Source organism: Neomonachus schauinslandi, chromosome 12 (genome assembly GCF_002201575.2).
Source record: "Neomonachus schauinslandi chromosome 12, ASM220157v2, whole genome shotgun sequence".
In the NCBI taxonomy this organism is placed as follows: Eukaryota; Metazoa; Chordata; class Mammalia; order Carnivora; family Phocidae; genus Neomonachus; species Neomonachus schauinslandi.
In genome coordinates, this window is record NC_058414.1 from 77,676,274 (window position 1) to 77,694,255 (window position 17,982).

The 17,982-nt window shown below is 40.3% G+C and overlaps 1 protein-coding gene across 13 annotated transcripts in view; it reads right to left on the reverse strand.

Moving 5' to 3' along the window:
- The window catches only part of CADPS2 (calcium dependent secretion activator 2), a 532,431-nt gene that overhangs the window by 101,571 nt on the left and 412,878 nt on the right, over positions 1-17,982 (reverse strand). For 8 of the 13 annotated variants that reach the window (XM_044920123.1, XM_044920116.1, XM_044920125.1 and 5 more), the window contains one exon: positions 16,285-16,305. The exons of the other annotated variants lie outside the window; for them this stretch is intronic. In XM_044920123.1, the coding sequence (XP_044776058.1) occupies positions 16,285-16,305 (21 nt within the window). The remainder of the gene's footprint in view (positions 1-16,284; positions 16,306-17,982) is intronic. 13 annotated transcript variants of the gene reach the window in all.

Here is a 17,982-nt window from a genome sequence, read left to right on the forward strand (position 1 = left end):
CCCGCGCGGCTCCTCCCAGGGGAGGAAGGTGAGTCTCCCCGGATCTGCCGCTTGTTGGGTCCCTGCTGGAGGAGCAGTGGTCCGACTGTGCCGCGGATCACGGTTTATGGCAACCCCGAGCTGAGAGCCCGCGCCTGGGCTCCGCCTCTGCAGCCGGCTTCCCTGCTCCGATACCTGGGAGCTCTGCCACACTCAGGCACCCCCGGTCTTTCTGTGACCTGTGTGTCCTGAGACCACACTGTCCCGGAGGGTTCCACCCCCCGCTTAGCCACCAGAGTGACGTCCCTCAGTGGAGCAGACTTTTAAAAGTTCCGATTTTGTGCTCCGCGGCTCTATCACTTGCCAGAAGCGGCCGACGGAGGCCCCTCCCCCGCCGTCTATCCTCCCGAATATCGCCTCGGATTCACTTCTCCGCACGTCCTACCTTCCAGAAAGTGGTCGCTTTTCTGATGAGAGAGTTGTTGCTATTCCTTTCTTCGATCTCCTGTTGAGTTTGTAGGTGTTCAGAATGGTTTGATCCCTCTCCAGCTGAATTCCTGAGAGGAGACGAAATCCAGGTCTCCTACTCCTCCGCCATCTTGCTCCGCCCCCTGCACTAAGATTTCTTGCTTGGTTCTTCAACACCCTGATTTTGTGACCCTGAATTTGATTCAACAAACATTTATTGCCTAAAAGGTATTGTACTAACAACTAAAGGGATACAATGATGAATAAGGTAATGTTTCTGCCTCCAAGAATTTCTGTATCTTTCTCCCTAACCAGATTATAAGGTAGAGGATAGCTACATATCATGTTTTTGTTAAATACGAGGAAGTTCTGCTATAAAGCTCTGATAGAGAGTGAATTAAATGCACTCAATATGCAAGAACAGCATTATTATCTTGCATGAAATAGGATCAAAGATATGTCAATAGGAAAGTTTTAAGTTGCTCATGGATAACATATGGAGATCTTCAGAAAGAAATGTTTCTTTTAATGGGTAATGTGTTTGAGGTCAGAAACCTTAGATTAGAGAAAGCTAGCAGCAGTCTAACATTGAAGGCTCCCACCTTTCTCTTCCTTCTGTCTGAAGAAAAAAAAAAGAAACACACTCTTCTGTTGCTTCTCCCTTCCTCTAAAGAATATCAGATAGATGAGGAGAAAGCCCTGACACTCAGGAGGGAACTGAGGTGAGAAACTTGTAAGACTTAAGGAGGAGCAACAGGGATAACTGTGGGTCCTGAGGGGAAAAAAAAGAAAAAGAGGGAAGTGGGGGAGGAAAGGCAAACATGAACACTATGTAGGGAAAGGAGACAAAGGACCACAGCTTGGAAGGAGTAGGGAGATCAGCAACATAGAAGCATTCGCCTGGGATACACTGTGAGACCCAAGCAGTGAAGCTTTGCCTTGCTAGGTTTAAAAGATCAAGAAAGTTGGGCCAAGGGTACGACATCTGATTTCTTTTACCTGGAACCCCAAAGGTCATCCAGTGGCAAAAATGATCAGCTTCCACCCCATGGACTGCTGGTTGGAAAGCTTATCTACCCTCAGACCAGGGTGAGCAATGGTAAAATGGATCCCTCCATTTCCTTGTGCTGTCCCCCTCCACCAAAGTAGACAGTGACTTCTTCCTCTTTTCTCACCTTACAGAAATATAAGGCAACACCACATCTCTCTCTCTCTTTCTCTCTCTCTCTCACACACACACACACACACTCACACGCACTGCACACTGCTTTGGGCAGGTAAATGATGTGTTCCAATGAGATCAGAAAAGGTTCCATCTGAGCTACTGCTCCATGTTGGATGTCTTCCATTTATAAAGCCCTTTAGACCTAACTGGTTCAGGGAATTTCTACTGGCCCCCGATTCCGTCCTAATTTTAACCTTAATTCCTATTGGTGTCAGTGTTCTTCCCTTTTGCAGGATCCAGACAGATGACTCAACTGGAAAGTTGAAACTTTTACTGAGGTGTTTTTCTGACCCATCCTCTGGCTCTAGCCACAGCGAGCTGTGGTAACAGAGTGGCCAGAGCCTAGCACCACCAGGTGCCTGTGAGTCCTAATCCTGGCCAGACCTCAATACTTGCGGGACTTCTCATCCTGCAAGGGAAAGGAGGGTAGGAGATCAAATACTTTCTTTCCCATTAAGCAAAACCACCCCTCTCTCTCCAAACCTGCCTGCCACATTCAGAACTTGTGACAAGCTGATTCTGGGGGATCTCTTTTGACTTAGTCACCTAGAAGAAATAGGATATAACTTGCTAAGAAGACTGACTCAGAATCCAGGGAAGAAGGGGTTTCTAAAACTAAACTCCATTTCCCCAACTCTTCAGGGCCAACCTGACTCCAACTTGCCCAATACCTGACTCCCCAAGACTTGATACTATCAATTAATGCAAGAGAGTAACCTAACGTTGACTTCCCAGTTTGTCTGACTGCAACTTATTTTTTTTTTTTAAAGATTTTATTTATTTATTTGAGAGAGAGGGAGAGCACATGAGGAGGGGGAGGGTCAGAGGGAGAAGCAGACTCCCCGCCGAGCAGGGAGCCCGATGCGGGACTCGATCCTGGGACTCCAGGATCATGACCTGAGCCAAAGGCAGTTGCTTAACCAACTGAGCCATCCAGGCGCCTGTCTGACTGCAACTTAAATGCTAGTATAGTTCTAGGAGTTCCTTTAATCAATGAATGGAATACCTTCCTTATAGATCTGTGGTTCTCAACTTCAGCAGGCACCAGAACCTCCTGGAAAGCTTGTTAAAACACAGATTGCCTGGCATTGCTCTTGGAGTTTCAGATTCAGTAGGTCTTGTTTAGGACCCCAGAATTCACCTTCCTAACAAGTTCCAGGGAAATGCCAATGATGCTGGTCTGGGGAATGCACTCTGGGAACTACTAGGGTCTATGAAAAATGAATTTAAATACAAAGGTGACCTGTTGAAACTTCAGATTATTTCCTCCTTTACATCTTGTATAAACTTCATTTTAGGAGAGAAAGGGGACTTTTTCTGTAGAATCTGAACACGTTTTACTTTTCTGTAATGATATTCCAGATAGCATAGCATGCATATTTGAACAATTCTGCGTGAATGAAAATATCTAGGATGTTATGGCCTCTGTACAACTGTTTAAGATCTGTGAGAATACTAATACCACAGAAGTTTGAAAACAAATAGGTCTGTGGCCTGCTAATTCCTAGCACCCCTCTGGGACCAAATCATTTAATGACCCTGTCATTTAACACAAGGTTCCAGGTAATACCTCTTTGGAATTAACCATGCTAATGATGTAGTACTTCGGAATAATTGTCCTGTGGTGACAGTCACATTACGTTACCTGCATTATCTTGCCCACCAATAAATTCATTTTTAAGCAAATGGTCAACTGTAGAATTGGCCACTGGAGTATATAGGCCACTAGCAGCCAGATTGGGAGCCAAACTGAACAATCTGCAGAAGCCAAGAACAAGTGGGCATCCAGGAGTAATGGGCCATAAAAAGCCAGATACATACGTGAGATGAATGTCAGTGATGCTTTGTGAGACTTTCTTTAGGAGGAATATGGAGACACAGTCTCCTCTTAAGATCTTAAAATAAGGGATGATGGCGATAGAATTAGAGAAACATCAGTAGGCTTTAATATGTAGCTTAACAGTCGTCACAGACAACTGTTGTGATTTTATAAGAGTGGAGAAACACAGACACCTTGGTTTGAGTTTCATTAAAGTTGTCCTTTTAACTACTGAGACCCTGGCTCTCAAGTCTGTGAATCAGGAAGATCCAAGATCTCATAGGAAAAAAAAAAAATCATTACAGTGTTGCTGGCTGCAAGGACTATGAAGGCTTGAAAGAGCAGAAAACTCTCTACAGTGGATATTTAGCTAGCTCTGGTTGGCTCTGGCTGGACATATGCTGCAGGATTCTAATGACAGCATAAAAATTTTCCACTGGCAATTCTACCTGCTAATTGTATAACAGGGGTTTTCCTAAAGCCTGGTCTTTAGCCCTGATATATATCTACATATCCTCCGTATCGTATATATCTATCATATATATGTATACCTCACGCTGATATATATTCAGCAGCTGAAACTGATAAATGGTCTCCTTGGTATTACTGTTCTTTCTACATACATTGTATATTTCCTCTCAATATAATTCAGATTCAGAAATTGAAAACCATCAGAATAATCTCAGTTGTAGCGACTGCCAGGCCAGTACTAAATTATCACATAATTAAGGTCTATAGCATCTTAAATTTCAGGCCTAGTTCTTCTTGTCTTCTAACTACATTTACTTAAAACAGTCTTTCCATGGTCATTTGTTATATTCATGCATCAAAGTACCATTACACCTCCATACTCTCATTCTCCTCCTGCCCCTTAAACTCCCTTTCATTCTCAAGGAGAAGGTCTGCCATAAACAATGGGAGTCAGGCAAGGCGGGATCCCATGAGGTAGTGGGGATGAAGATGTTAGGAAATGGGCAATAGGAGGGTGAAAGGGACTGCAGAGGCTGCACAGCTGGGAGGCAAGCCGAAGGAGAAGGAAAGAAAACAATATGGAAGATATACTTTGAAAAGATTTGTAACGTTGGGTGCTAAGAAATGAGTCCAAGATCTTGATGTCTATATGTATCTGTTTCCTTTGACATAGAAGAAAGATGTGTTAGGGCAGCCAACTAATGCGTCAGTAGTGATATTTGATGCTCATATTTGGACAATGTCTCCTTGTTGGACAGGTGTAAAGACCAGGTGTAGAGAGGAGGGTTGGGCTTAGTGATATCTTGAATATTTCTACAGTTTTAACATCCTGGGTTTGCTGGCCACTATGAAAATGTGTGTATAGAAAATGCCTCAGGGATATTTTACAGGCTTACTTTTCTGAAATAAAAAAAATCTGGCATTACAAACACTGATTAGGCCTTTTCATTTAGTGCTTGAAGCTATATGGCCACTTAGTTATGGCCCCTAAGTAATGAACTCTAATTTCTAAAACTATTCATCTGTCCAGGCTCTGAGTACGTACAAACTCTGTTGAGAAATAAAGAGGTAAAATCTGTCAGTTTGCATTACTCTGGTTTTGTCCAATTGGAAAAGACTTTTGAATACATCTAAACTACTCAGATTAACAAGGTGCTGCAGAAGCCACACTGCTCTGTGTCACTCGGTTTACCTGTTGACACATGTTAGTAAATAAATGAAAAGGTCACCAATCAGTTGGTTTCAAACTTTGGATTTGGAGGATGATAAATTCTACCAAACTGCTCATGAAAGAAAGAAAACTTGCTATGTCAAGACTGCATTTATCTGTGCATCACATTCCACGTAAAAGTAAAAAAAAAACCAAACCACATACACACACACAAATACATGACACATTGTCAGGTGAGTGGAGTAAATGGACATCATTTCTGAGACCTTTTAGGGAACAGGTGTTGAACACTCATAATGAGATTTCTATGCATCTTCAGAGGAACGAGACAAGATTCCAGCAAGAGCTGTTCAGAGTGTTATAGATCACAGCTGAGGGAATAAGTCCCAGTAAGGGGCGCGCCAAAGGAGACATTACATAAATGCTTTGTTTTTTTCAGGAGGTGCTTATGTTCTTGCTAAGAATTCCTACAGAAGACAAATATTCATCGAAGAGAAGCTTTTGGAAGAATATATATATTTTCCAGATCCTGGGGAATATGGGATATATTCAATTAAGTAACTCCTGATGCACTATTTTGTGTGGTTACCTTATTTTATGAATCTTTTTCCTCTGGCAACGGTGAATCAATATGATTCATGGAGCTTTCAAGGCATCACTTCAGAGGGGGCTAAGTATTTTTTTTTCAAGCGTAGATGGTTAGCTGACAATTCTATGTAGAAAATGAAGTAACTAAAATGGCACATGTCACGTTTTATAAGAAAGTTAAAGCAATTTTGCTTCAACTCAAATAGGTATCAGATAAACTTTGAAAATCATCAAAGAAGTGAAAAGGTAAAAACATTAGTTGGGGATAGTTACAATAAAGAGAAATACTAAATCCACAGTGGTTGACATTGACTTCATTACACTGAAGTTTCTGACTGCTCTGGAGACGATGTTTCTATCAGAGAATGATTCAGGTTTTTTTCCCCACTAAGTAAGTCCTTCTTTTAAAAAAGATTTTTAGGGAGAGAGCATGTGCGCATGTGCGGGCAGTGGGGAAGGGCAGAGATAGAGGGAGTCAGTCTCAAGCCTCCCAACTCAGTGCTGTGCCCGCTCCCTGCAGGGCTCCATCCCAGGCCCCTGATACCACAACCTAAGCCAAAACCTAAAGTTGGGCCCTTATCCCACTGCACCACCCAGTCCTTCTTTCTAACATCTCTGAAACAGCCCATCCTTTCCCCACTAACTTATGTTCCTACTCTATTATGGATGAAGCATAGCAGGCTCCTATTTGTACATGAGTCTACATTCTTCTTCACAGGATTTGGTGATGGTTTTGTAATCTTAGTGTCAGGCAAGGCAAGTCTTCATACACCTTTTTTTCCCTTAAGTTGACTTATTTAATAGCCTTTATTCTTCCATTTAAATTTATCATGGTTTTTTTTAAAAAAAAAACTCTGGAATTCTGATGGGACACTGCAGTGAATATATAGATTAATTTGGGGGAAAGTTTATATATTATACTATCAAGTCATTCCTCTTAGGGCCTGGACCATCTTATATTGATTTTTTTTTTAAAGATTTGAGAGAGAGGGCGCCTGGGTGGCTCAGTTGGTTAAGCGACTGCCTTCGGCTCAGGTCATGATCCTGGAGTCCCGGGATCGAGTCCCGCATCGGGCTCCCCGCTCAGCAGGGAGTCTGCTTCTCCCTCTGACCCTCCCCCTTCTCATGCTCTCTCTCTCTCTCTCTCTCTCTCATTCTCTCTCTCAAATAAATAAAATCTTAAAAAAAAAAAAAAAAAGATTTGAGAGAGAGAGTGCCAGAGTGTGAGAGCGTGTGTGAGCAGGGGCGGGGGGTGGGGGGCAGGGGCGAAGGAGAGAGAGTCTTAAGCAGAGTCCACACTGAGCACAGAGCCCTGACCCCGGGCTCCATCTCATGACCCTGAGATCAGGACCTGAGCTGAAACCAAGAGTCGGTTGCTTAACCTACTAGAAGACACAGGCGCCCCTGTCTTGTATCTACTTACATTATTCTCTATAACCTTTCCTCTAGGAAATTTTACATGCTTTTGGCAAAGTCAATTCCTGGATGCCTTACAGTTTGGTTACTGTAAGAGATACTTTTGTTTATACTTTTTAGCTAGTTGATCTACGGTGTGGAACAGTGGTTCTCTGAGTGTGGTCCGTGGACCACTGGGGATCCCTAGGGCTTTTCAGGGATCTGTGAGGTCAAAATTATTTTCGTAATACTGAGATGTTTTTTGCCTTTTTGACCCTGTTGATGTTTACAGTGATGATACAAAAGCAATGTCAGGTCAAACGGCTATTACCTCAGTGCAAATCAAGGCCATGGTGCTAAATTCTCTCCTCACTGGGTTCCTTACCCCCACGCATACCAGAAAAGTCAGTTTTACATATAAAAGGCCTTGATAAAACAGTAAAACAAACTTTATTGAATCTCTGCCCTTCTTGAGTACACATTTTTAAATACCTGTGACAGAATGAAAACTTTGCATAAAGCACATCTGCATACTGAAGTGGAATGATTGTCTAAAGGAAAAGCGTGTGATTGTTTGAGTCTGGTGGGGCACTGTCATTTTCGGAGAACCATTTTTAGTTGAAAAGACTACTGATGGACAAAGTATGCTTATTTAGACTTGGGGATATTTGGCCGACATTTTCTGAAAAAAACGAAATCAACCTGTCACTTAAAAAAACAGTATTTGTTGCTAATATTTTGCATATATGCTCACAGTGAAATGGGCCTATAATAATGTTCTTTTGTTCTACTGCCTTTATCAGGTTTGGGAATTAAGATTATATTTGCTTCATGAAATGAAGTGGACAGCTTTCACTCATTTTCCATTTCACTGAACTTATTTTGTATAGGATTTGTTCCTAAAAAATTTGGTAGAACTCACCTCCAAAACCAACCCAGGCTTAGGGATTTGGGAATGGGAGGGTTCTGACAACTATTTCAATTTCTTTAAAACTGATTAGCCTGAGTTTCATTTCTTGTGTTGATCGCACCAACACAGTTTTTCAAGAAATGTATCAATTTCATCCAGATTTTCAATTTTTGTCTTTGTTCATAATACTCTTCCATTATTTTCTATATCTCTTGTATCTCTTGTTATTTTCTTTTCATACTGTATTTATCTGCATTTTTTCCCTTATTCTAATGAAAGTCTATCTTACTGTTTCTATTCTCCACATCACTTAGCTTTCCTTTTATATTGTCTACATCTTTTGCCTTTCCTACTGCCTTCGCTTTGATCTCCCAGATGACTAATAAGTTCTTCATCTGTATTCATCCTGTATCCAATGTTTCTTACAACCATATTATTTTCATACCTAATATTTCCATTTGGTTTTTCATGATTCTTGTTCTTGCATATTTTTAGAATTTTCCTACACGTCCTTGAGTATATATATTATGCTTAATTTCAATTTTTGCTCATAAGAATAATAAGTTCTAAATGATAGATATCATTTGTCTTTTATAAGGGCTGTACTCCTCAGGCGCCTAATTTTTTTTTTTTTTAAAGATTTTATTTACCCATTTCACAGAGAGAGAGATAGAGAGACAGGGAACACAAGCAGGGGGAGTGGGAGAAGGAGAAGCAGGCCTCTCGCCGAGCAAGGAGCCCGATGCGGGGCTCAATCCCAGGACCCTAGGATCATGACCTGAGCCGAAGGCAGACGCTTAACGACTGAGCCACCCAGGCGCCCCTGGAGTCTAATTATTTTGATCTGAGAGCTCATAGCCATTCAGAGAAACTCAGGATGAGATGGTGGGCAGGTGCTTGCCTGTGTTCTTTGAGGACAGAGAAACTTCATCTTTGGAGCACAGGATCCCAGAACACAGAACCAATGTGGGTAATTCCCTTTTGCTACTAATCCATTAGGCAACGCCTAAGGATAGGGATTCATTCTTAATCTGTGAGATTCAAAGCTGCAGCACTTGACCAAAAGTCTCCTGAGGTTGTAATTCACGAGGCTAGAGGCTGGGATGCAGAGGAGTGAAGGTGTGACTACCTGAGAGTGGCTCAGGCCATTCCAGTGTCCATCCCATGGCAGCACAGCCGGGCCCAGTCTTGATAATGCCACAGATACCAGCCACTGCTATCAACTCCAAAGGCAAAAGGAAAGGAACGGATTGTCTCAAGGCAATGCCCCATTCACTCTCCCTCTGCTCAGCTGTACTCCCAGCTAGTGTACCTCCCCATGAGACAGACTGGTGACACTGGAAACCAAACTTCTTTGGGCAGACAAGTGCAGTGAAGGTGAGTGAAATAAAATTGAGTATATGCCGCTCTTTGGATGGCAGATGGAGGGCAGTGGAGAGGTCAGGGTAAGGCAGCTTTATTTAGGGAGACACCATGGTTATAGATGGAAAGGAAATATGTAGAAAGACGGAGGAACAGGAGAAAGAGATATATGATAGAATAAATTCCATCCAGAAATAAGTAGGTGCAATTGAGATCAATATCACAGGTGGATGAGTCAACCTTGAAGAGGAAGATACCTCATCCCTTGATGCTGGAGAACAGAAGACATGGGTAGGTGGGGAAGCTGATAAGTTTGTAGGTACAGAGCTAGAGAGCTGAGGCTTACTCTCCTTCGAAGGTGGAAAGGAAGGGACTGCTCTTGAATACCTAAATTTATTTAAGATCAAGATCTTAAGAACTTAAGATCAAGTTCCTGTGATAGCCTGATTTGGAAAGAGAACATCAATCAAGATTGAATCCAGTTTCATTTTGAATATGGGATTAGCTGTGACCATCCTTGATGGAGACTGTCCTCATCTATTATAACTCACACTACAGAAATAAAGAAGGAAAAGGTGGATGGCTCATGACCAAGACTGTGAGTCAAGGAAAGATGCCACTACTTAAGGTCACAGAAGACCTCGGCGTAAGCATGACGCATCATCCAGTGCGGGCAACGTTAACGCCAACATAAGGTATGAAAAGCCCAAACCAGAGGCAGCAGGAAAGTGCTGTCAGTAGTTGTTTTTAATCGAGTGACAGATACTAATGCCTCCTCACAATTAAACTCAGCCAAATCGGGAAGGATGTTAATGAAATGCAGACGCAGAACCAATTTCAGAGGAGAGGGCGCTAAGTGTCCTTAAATGTCTCCCTGGTTTGTCAGGAGTTGACAGAACCCTCCTAGTCCTTTGGTCACTAAAGCTGTGGGTAGTGAGTGCAGTGGCCCTGAGTGTTTCCAGCATTCCCATCATGCTGCCACTGGTATACCGGGTGCTCCTACGGCCTCATTTGACTTTTCACGTAGTTCGTTACCTGAGTGTGCAGAGAGCTAATGTACAACTGCACAACACACTCCTCACGTCTGAAGTCTGCCTTGAGCTACTTGGAAAGCCCTGTCAGATGGAGGCCAATGTCTTCATCTGCCCTGTCAGATGGAGGCCAATGTCTTCATCTGCCTCTTCTAGTCAATAATCCCTGCAACTCCTGCTTATTATGTCCCCAAAACATCTCTTGATTCATAGGAATTAATCTGTCAACATTGTCATGAGCTAACTAATTGGTGTGAACACAAATTATACAGTGTGGGGTTATTATCTTGTGTGGCTGGTGAGGTGATGGGAAAAGAGCCGAAGCAAATAAACATACTACAAATCCTCATTCATTCCAGATCAGCTGTGGAAATGGCCAAATTCATATCACTTACGTAGTACTTAAAAGAGAATATGGTCCTAATACTTTCTGGTGTATACATTACATAGACTAAGGCTACTGGTGTAGCAAGGAAGTGGTGTTAAAGACATTAACTCAATATATTGATGAGAAAAAGATAGTTTAAAATTAACATTTCAATTGCATATTAGATGATGGAATAAAAGTAATTTATGGCTATCAGAAAAAATTTTTCTTCTTAGGTGATTTAAAGCATCCATTGATCATCTGAAAAATACCCAGTTTTTCTTTGTATATAGGACAAAAATAAATTTTAATTTGATCCCTATCCAGATGATGTAGCTCAACCAGTGTTTTTACTCTACATACACATATTTTTATAAACTAAAAGCTCTTTATAGATTTATGATTTTCCCCCAAATTTTAAAGATGACGATAAGTCATTCTCTCTTACGGCCAGAAATTACATTTATCAATTTGTCCCTAAATCATCTGTGACTCAGAAGCAGAAATGGTCACAGAGGTTTAACTTTCATGCCAAAGTCCCACTGTCCAAGCCACGCTGTCCAAAAAAGGCTACAAAGGAATTCTTTGATTCTTCAACTTGCTTTCTAGTTTTCAAGCTGAGAATTGTTTCTTCCAATATGCAAATTACCTCCATCAGAATATCATCAATTCTAATGGGAGTGCAAAATTTCAGGTCTATTATTTAGACATTAGGAACCTGAATTCATCGTAACATATAATACTCAAAAAATTTTAAAATCAAATTTATAAGAAAACACATACAACTTTTATGAGAAAATGGTTATTCTAGAAATATTAGTAAAAATTATTCACTAACAAAAAAAATCCTCATCAACTGTGCAGTTTTTATCTACTCACTTCTATACAACAGATTTTATTTATTTATTATTTATCACTACACTTTGACAATGGAATGCTAAATTAAAAGGCCACCCAGATGGCAAACACATCCTAATGACATAAGGACTGCCAAAGTGCAACTTCTCTCCAAGAAAGCAAGCAGTGTGGCCCTCTGGGAAAGCATCTCTACCTGTTCAACGGAGACTTTGAAAATGAGAGCACTTGGGGGTTGGACCTGGAAACCTGGCAACCAAAGGGCCCAGACAGATCCTCAGTGCACAAAGACTTTGCCTGTTCACTCCATGCTACCTTTGGTTTAGGGCACCTCCATGTTTTGAGATTAAAAATAAGTCTAGCTCCCAAATCTGTGCAAAAGATCTCAGGTCAAGGCAAGCTCTAAGGAGCCACCTCTCTCTCTTTTATCGTTAAGTCCTCATACAGTGCATAGTTTTCAGGAGAAAGCAGAGACTGTTATTAGATGTATTATTGCTGTTCTTGTCTATAAGAAATTCCTTGAATGAAGGAATTGATTCTCCTTTAAAAGGAGCTAGTTTGCATCAACAGGGTATACCATTAAAAAAAAAAGACACACAATTAGGAAAATGAAGTTTCAGTACCTTTTTGCACCCTAGATTATAAATACTGTAAAAAGGATCTTACCATTACATAAGGAGTCATGATAAAATTAAATCAAGTAAGAAAACTAGCTGATTTTGCAGCTGTGTATATCTCAAACATTTCTTAAAATTTTAAAAAAAATGCTTTCTAGAAACTTTAAGTTCTCAAAATGAACTATCTGTTCTCATGAAACAAATGCAAAGAATTCCCAAGAAGGAAAGAAGCCACTGAGAGAGAGAGGGCATTTGTTCTATTTCATTTATTACAAAGCCAAAAAATCCCTTTATTCTGCAAATTTGTGTTGCAGGTGGAGAATGTGAAGAATTCCCAAGGATGGGAGACAGGACTAGGAGTCCAACTGAGCATCGTGCTGAATTATAGAAACAACTGAAACAGGTTAGACTGCTAAATATTGTTAATGCAGTTGTTCTCTATAACCTCTGGCTTCTGTGATCCAGAGTTAGTCCCCCCCCCTTCCTGCGCATGACAAGAGCATGAAATTCTGGTTTAATTTTTCCAATCTTGTTATTTTTAAGTGGTTAGTTTTTGCTTTTATATTGTTAATTATTCAGTGATTGATTTGAATGACCTTTTGCAAGCCAGTTTGCCAGTTTACAGATGTTCTCTCTGCTATAAATAGCCTCTCTGCCATAAACCCATTCATTTATTCAATAAATATTTACTGAGTACCAAATATGTGCCAGGCACGTTTTTCAGTACCGGAGATAGAGCAGTTACTGAAATGCAAAAGTCTTGCCCTGGTGGAGCAAACCTTCTAGGACAATAGTAGTATGAGCGAACTATACTGCGTGCCATAGAGAAAAATAAAGTAGGGAAGGGAGGGAGATGATATGGGTTGGGGGAGGGGAGAGGTTACAAATTTTAATCACTTTCAACACCTGACACTGTGAGATGTGTGTCTGTGGGGAAAAAAACAAAAAGATTCAGATGCCGGAGTCCAACTCTTAGCCTTCTGATAGGATCTGTGCTGTCCAATTAATTCACAGCCACTAGCCACAGGTAAACAAGTACTTGAAATGGGGCTATAAAATGTGCTAGTGGAGTAAAATACACACCCGACTTCAAAGACTATGTATGAAAAACTAATGTAAAATATCTCATTAATAATTCTGTATATTGAATACATTTTAAAATAATAATATTTTGGATATATTAGGTTAAATGAACTATTATTAAAATTAATTTCACCTGTTTCCTTTTCACCTCTTTAATGTGACTACTAGAAAATTTTAAGGTACATCTGTAGCTTTCATTGTAATTCTATGGACCATACTGTTTCAGACTTCCTTTCAAATGTCCACATATTTTAACCGAGTGTAAATTTAACTACCCAAGTTGCCAAGAAATGGGAGGCAGGAAGACCCAGGGAAATAAGACAACAGCTCAACAGGAAGACAGTGTGTTGTAATCTCCCCCTTCCTAGCTGTCTCTGGCTACCCTCCTTGCTTCAGTTTCCCGGAAAAGCGATAATAGAAATATTTATTGGAAAGGGTGAATGGATACGTGTAAAGTGCTTAAAACAGTTCATGGTAGTAAGTGTTTGCTCTTATTAAATATCTATACTTCTGGCAAAAATGACCCCTTGGCTCCTGTGATGTGCCTGAGGTGTTGAGGTCAGCACTCGAAATCAGCCCTGGACGCAGGGCAACCCAGGAACACGGAGATACAGGGGCGCAAATCTCATGTCTGCTGAACTGAACAACAACAGCACACCCTTGTGCAGCTTACTGACTTCTTTCTGAAGTCTCGGTTACCTCTTCTGTAAAGTATCTGTTTTGTAGAGTTGTTTAAGGAACTAATGAAGCAGAGTAAATAAAAAAGCCTGAGGGAATAGGCAGTCAAATTATGACAAATCTTGGGCAGAATTCGACTCTTCTCTAGATGACAAACTAACTGAGGAAAAGGATCATAATGCCCAAGAGAATACTGCTTGGAAGTCTTATCAAGCATTTGAGCTCTTACACATGTAACTGACTTTCTCATTTTTAGTCACTTTTAAAAGTAACTCTAAGAACATTTACTAGGTAACCCTGTTAACTTGCTACCAAATGCAACCAAAGAAATAGAACTATTATTTCTTCAAAACCCCTCTTCTGTTACTTCAGAAGATTCTTCAACTGAGATTAGCTTTCCCCTTCAATCCACTTAAAGCACCTAGACTACACTGGTTTTTCCCTCTTTTCTATTTAATTGTTTTTTTATTAAAAAAACTTTTTGAAGACTTTTTAAAGATTTATTTATTTCACTGAGAGAAAAAGAAAGAGCAAGCGAGTGAGCAGGAGGTCGGGGTGCAGAGGGAAAGAGAGCTTTAAGCAGAGTGTGCACCGAGCATGGAGCCTGACACAGGGCTCTATCTTACAACCCTAAAATCATGACCCCAGCCGAAACCAAGAGTTGGACGCTTGACTGACTGCACCACCCAGGCACCCGCTTAAAGATTTTTATTTTTTTATTTTTAAGTAATCTCTACACTCAACGTGGGGCTCGAACTCACAACCCCAAGATGAAGCATCCCATGCTCCAATGACTGAGCCAGCCAGGCGCCCCAGGGGGCATTTAATATTAAGAAAAGTGTTTCTCCTATAGTTATCAGCCTGTACCATGGAATGGTAGTATGAATGTCAACTGTGTGGCTTCTGTCTGGAAGTGAAGTACATGGAAGAGAGCAACTCTCCCATTCTCCCCTCTCTTTAATGGGAATGTGTGCAACTTTACATGGTGCCTTTGCCCCGTCCTTCATGAAGGCGCATTGTGACCCCTTCACATTTCATAAGGGAAGGAGCGTAGCCTCTGTAGGCTGGGGATCAGGACACCCAACACAAGTACCAGCTGGCTGACTTCTTTACTTTATGTCAGTGGGAAAACCCGTAACACCTCTGGACTTACTGCGGGTCAACTACACACAACCTATCTTCACAACAGAAACACTGTGAGGGATAAAGTGCCATAAGAGATTTTGAAAAAGTTTGTCAAAGAGCATAGGACTGCTGCTATTACAATGGGCGGTCATAAGAGGTGATGGTAGTCTCTAAAGTGCACTTTAGTGATCATTGTAGGTGTGTTCTTTCCCCTTCTGGCTCAGAGCATTTTGTGCCTGACGCTTTCTGAGGTCAAATACTGAAACAGAATTGAAAGTTAGGAAAAATAGAAATAAAGCCCGTTAGTCGAAGACTTCAGTTAAAAACAAGCCAAACTTGTCTATAATGCTGCATGCCGGGTTTGAATGAGAGAAGGGAACTTGGGCTAGGCAGGTTCATCACTGGATGAACTAACTAGCTAACCTCTCATCTCTCTCCATAGCACCGAGAGCCTACTTTGTGTCAGCAGTGCAGGGCTGGGTGCTGGGACCCAACAGTGAACGCGTTCAGTCAGGACCCTGCCTGCAAGGGGCTAAAGAAGAGACAGGTAGGATAAACAGATAACAGCACATGTAATTGAATTAATTACAATGGTAATAAGTGGCATAAGAAAAAAGTAAGGAAACCTTTACAAATTCAGAGACCAAGAGAAGAACGCTTTCCTAGCAACTGCCTGAGGCTGGGATTTCAGAACCCCTGTTCATTCCTCTGATGTGCAACTTTCAGAGTTAAGAGCTGCTTACTTCTTATTTAATAGCATTTATGCTTTTTACTCTGCTATTTTTCAGGAGTGATAAAGGAAAGATGGTCCTCTTTTCTAGTTGTAAGAGCCCTCCAAATATTGGCAACAGCTTCCAACTAAGATTAGTGTCCATGCTTAAAACATAATGTATAACATTAATACAACCTCGGTTTTTTGCTTTGAATTTATATAAAAAATATCGCTGAACTTTTAGAGATAAATGGCCTGTATTTTCCCTACAAAGCATTAACAATAGTTCCAACAAAATCAAAGTATTCTCAGTATCTTAACCAAAGTGATCTAATAGGAGCCCTGAAAAGCGGACAGCTCTCCATCAATATCAAACATCACGCACCACAATAGAAATAACAACACGTGCATGCACAAACATTCATTACCTGCTTCCTTTTCTGCTGGGCCTAAAACGTAAGAAAAGACAATTTAGGAGAAAAACAGATTCTACCCATGCTGCTCACATAATGCAGGAGGTCAATCAAGCAAGGAAAAGTAGCCACTTCCTATTTCTAACTTAAATTAGATTTTGTTCTTGGTCTGGTCCTGAGCATAAACAAAAAGTGCTTTATTTTTTTAGATGTAAGAATGGGGGTTGGAAGAAAGGGAATTAATGAAATGCATAGAAGTTTTCTCATATACTAAGCATGTATTTTGTTTTGTTTTGTTTTGAAAATGGAGACTGCTCAGTAGTCCCACCCAATTAGATTTCTAGGATCCATTTTCTTTTCTTTTTTTTTTTTTTTTTAAAGATTTTATTTATTTATTTGAGAGAGAGAGAGAATGAGAGACAGAGAGCATGAGAGGGAGGAGGGTCAGAGGGAGAAGCAGACTCCCTGCCGAGCAGGGAGCCCGATGTGGGACTCGATCCCGGGACTCCAGGATCATGACCTGAGCCGAAGGCAGTTGCTTAACCAACTGAGCCACCCAGGCGCCCCTCTAGGATCCATTTTCTAGAATATTCTCACAGTCAACTAGAAATAAGAGACAGGTGACTCCAGAAGGGAAAGAAGTAGGAGAATTCCCTGCCCACCGTCCATTTAGTCCTATGATAGGCTCTTCTCTAACACAGACTTATTTTTTTGTGTGATCCAGAACAGCTATGTCTTTTGACCCCCCAGTGTTAACACGCCTAGCTAATTAATAAAAGCTAGCTAATTAAACAAGCTGTGACAAATAATTTTATTTGTACATGTTAAAATGGACTCTGACCAGGAAATAGAAATATTCTGCATATCTTTTCAGTATTCTTGGACAAGATAATGGTCAAAAATATTAATTAGAATAGACAGTTAAGAACAAAAGGATTCTCATAGGTTTTTTGGATAGAATTGAAACATCTGGGTAAAACAATATTATGTTTATTCAAGTTATGCACAAACTTTTTCCCCTTTATCAGATTTGAAAGGTTTTAATGTCTATTTTTGTATCGATTCTTTCAACCCATGTTCACAACACATAATATTCCAAAACACAAAAATTGTTTGAATGGGTATTCAAGATGTGAAAAACAATCTGTTTATCTTCCACTTTCCCCAAATTATCTAATATTCATTGCTTTTGCTTTAACACAACGTGATATCATAATTAATGATGTTAAACTGGTAACTAAGGAGGTTTCATGTTGTTACTCTTGTGATATAATATTGGTTGCTATAGTGATGGGATGGCTTTTTTGTTAATCACTCAGGAGGTTGGTTATTGCATGCTTGTTAGAAAGCTTGATCAGATTTGGAGAGAAAAAAGGATATAACAGCCAATTATACTCAATCTTTTTCATCATCCCAATTTTGATAAAACTATCTTAATATTAATAATTAATAAATTTATAATTAAGTACAATTTTATATTAAAAGTTACTAAAATTTTTCTAATAGAGGATTTACTTTTATTTTTAGATATAAGTATTTAACATTGCAAACTTTTTCCCTAAGTTAATGCTACTTGTACTACACAAGCCAGTTGTATGATAATTAAAGCAAAATATTTGAGGCCCTTCCTATTTTTAATTATATTAAAGGACTGATGAATAAAGCTGATTTTGTGACTTTGCTACGAATTTCAGTCTAGTTATTTCTAAGCAT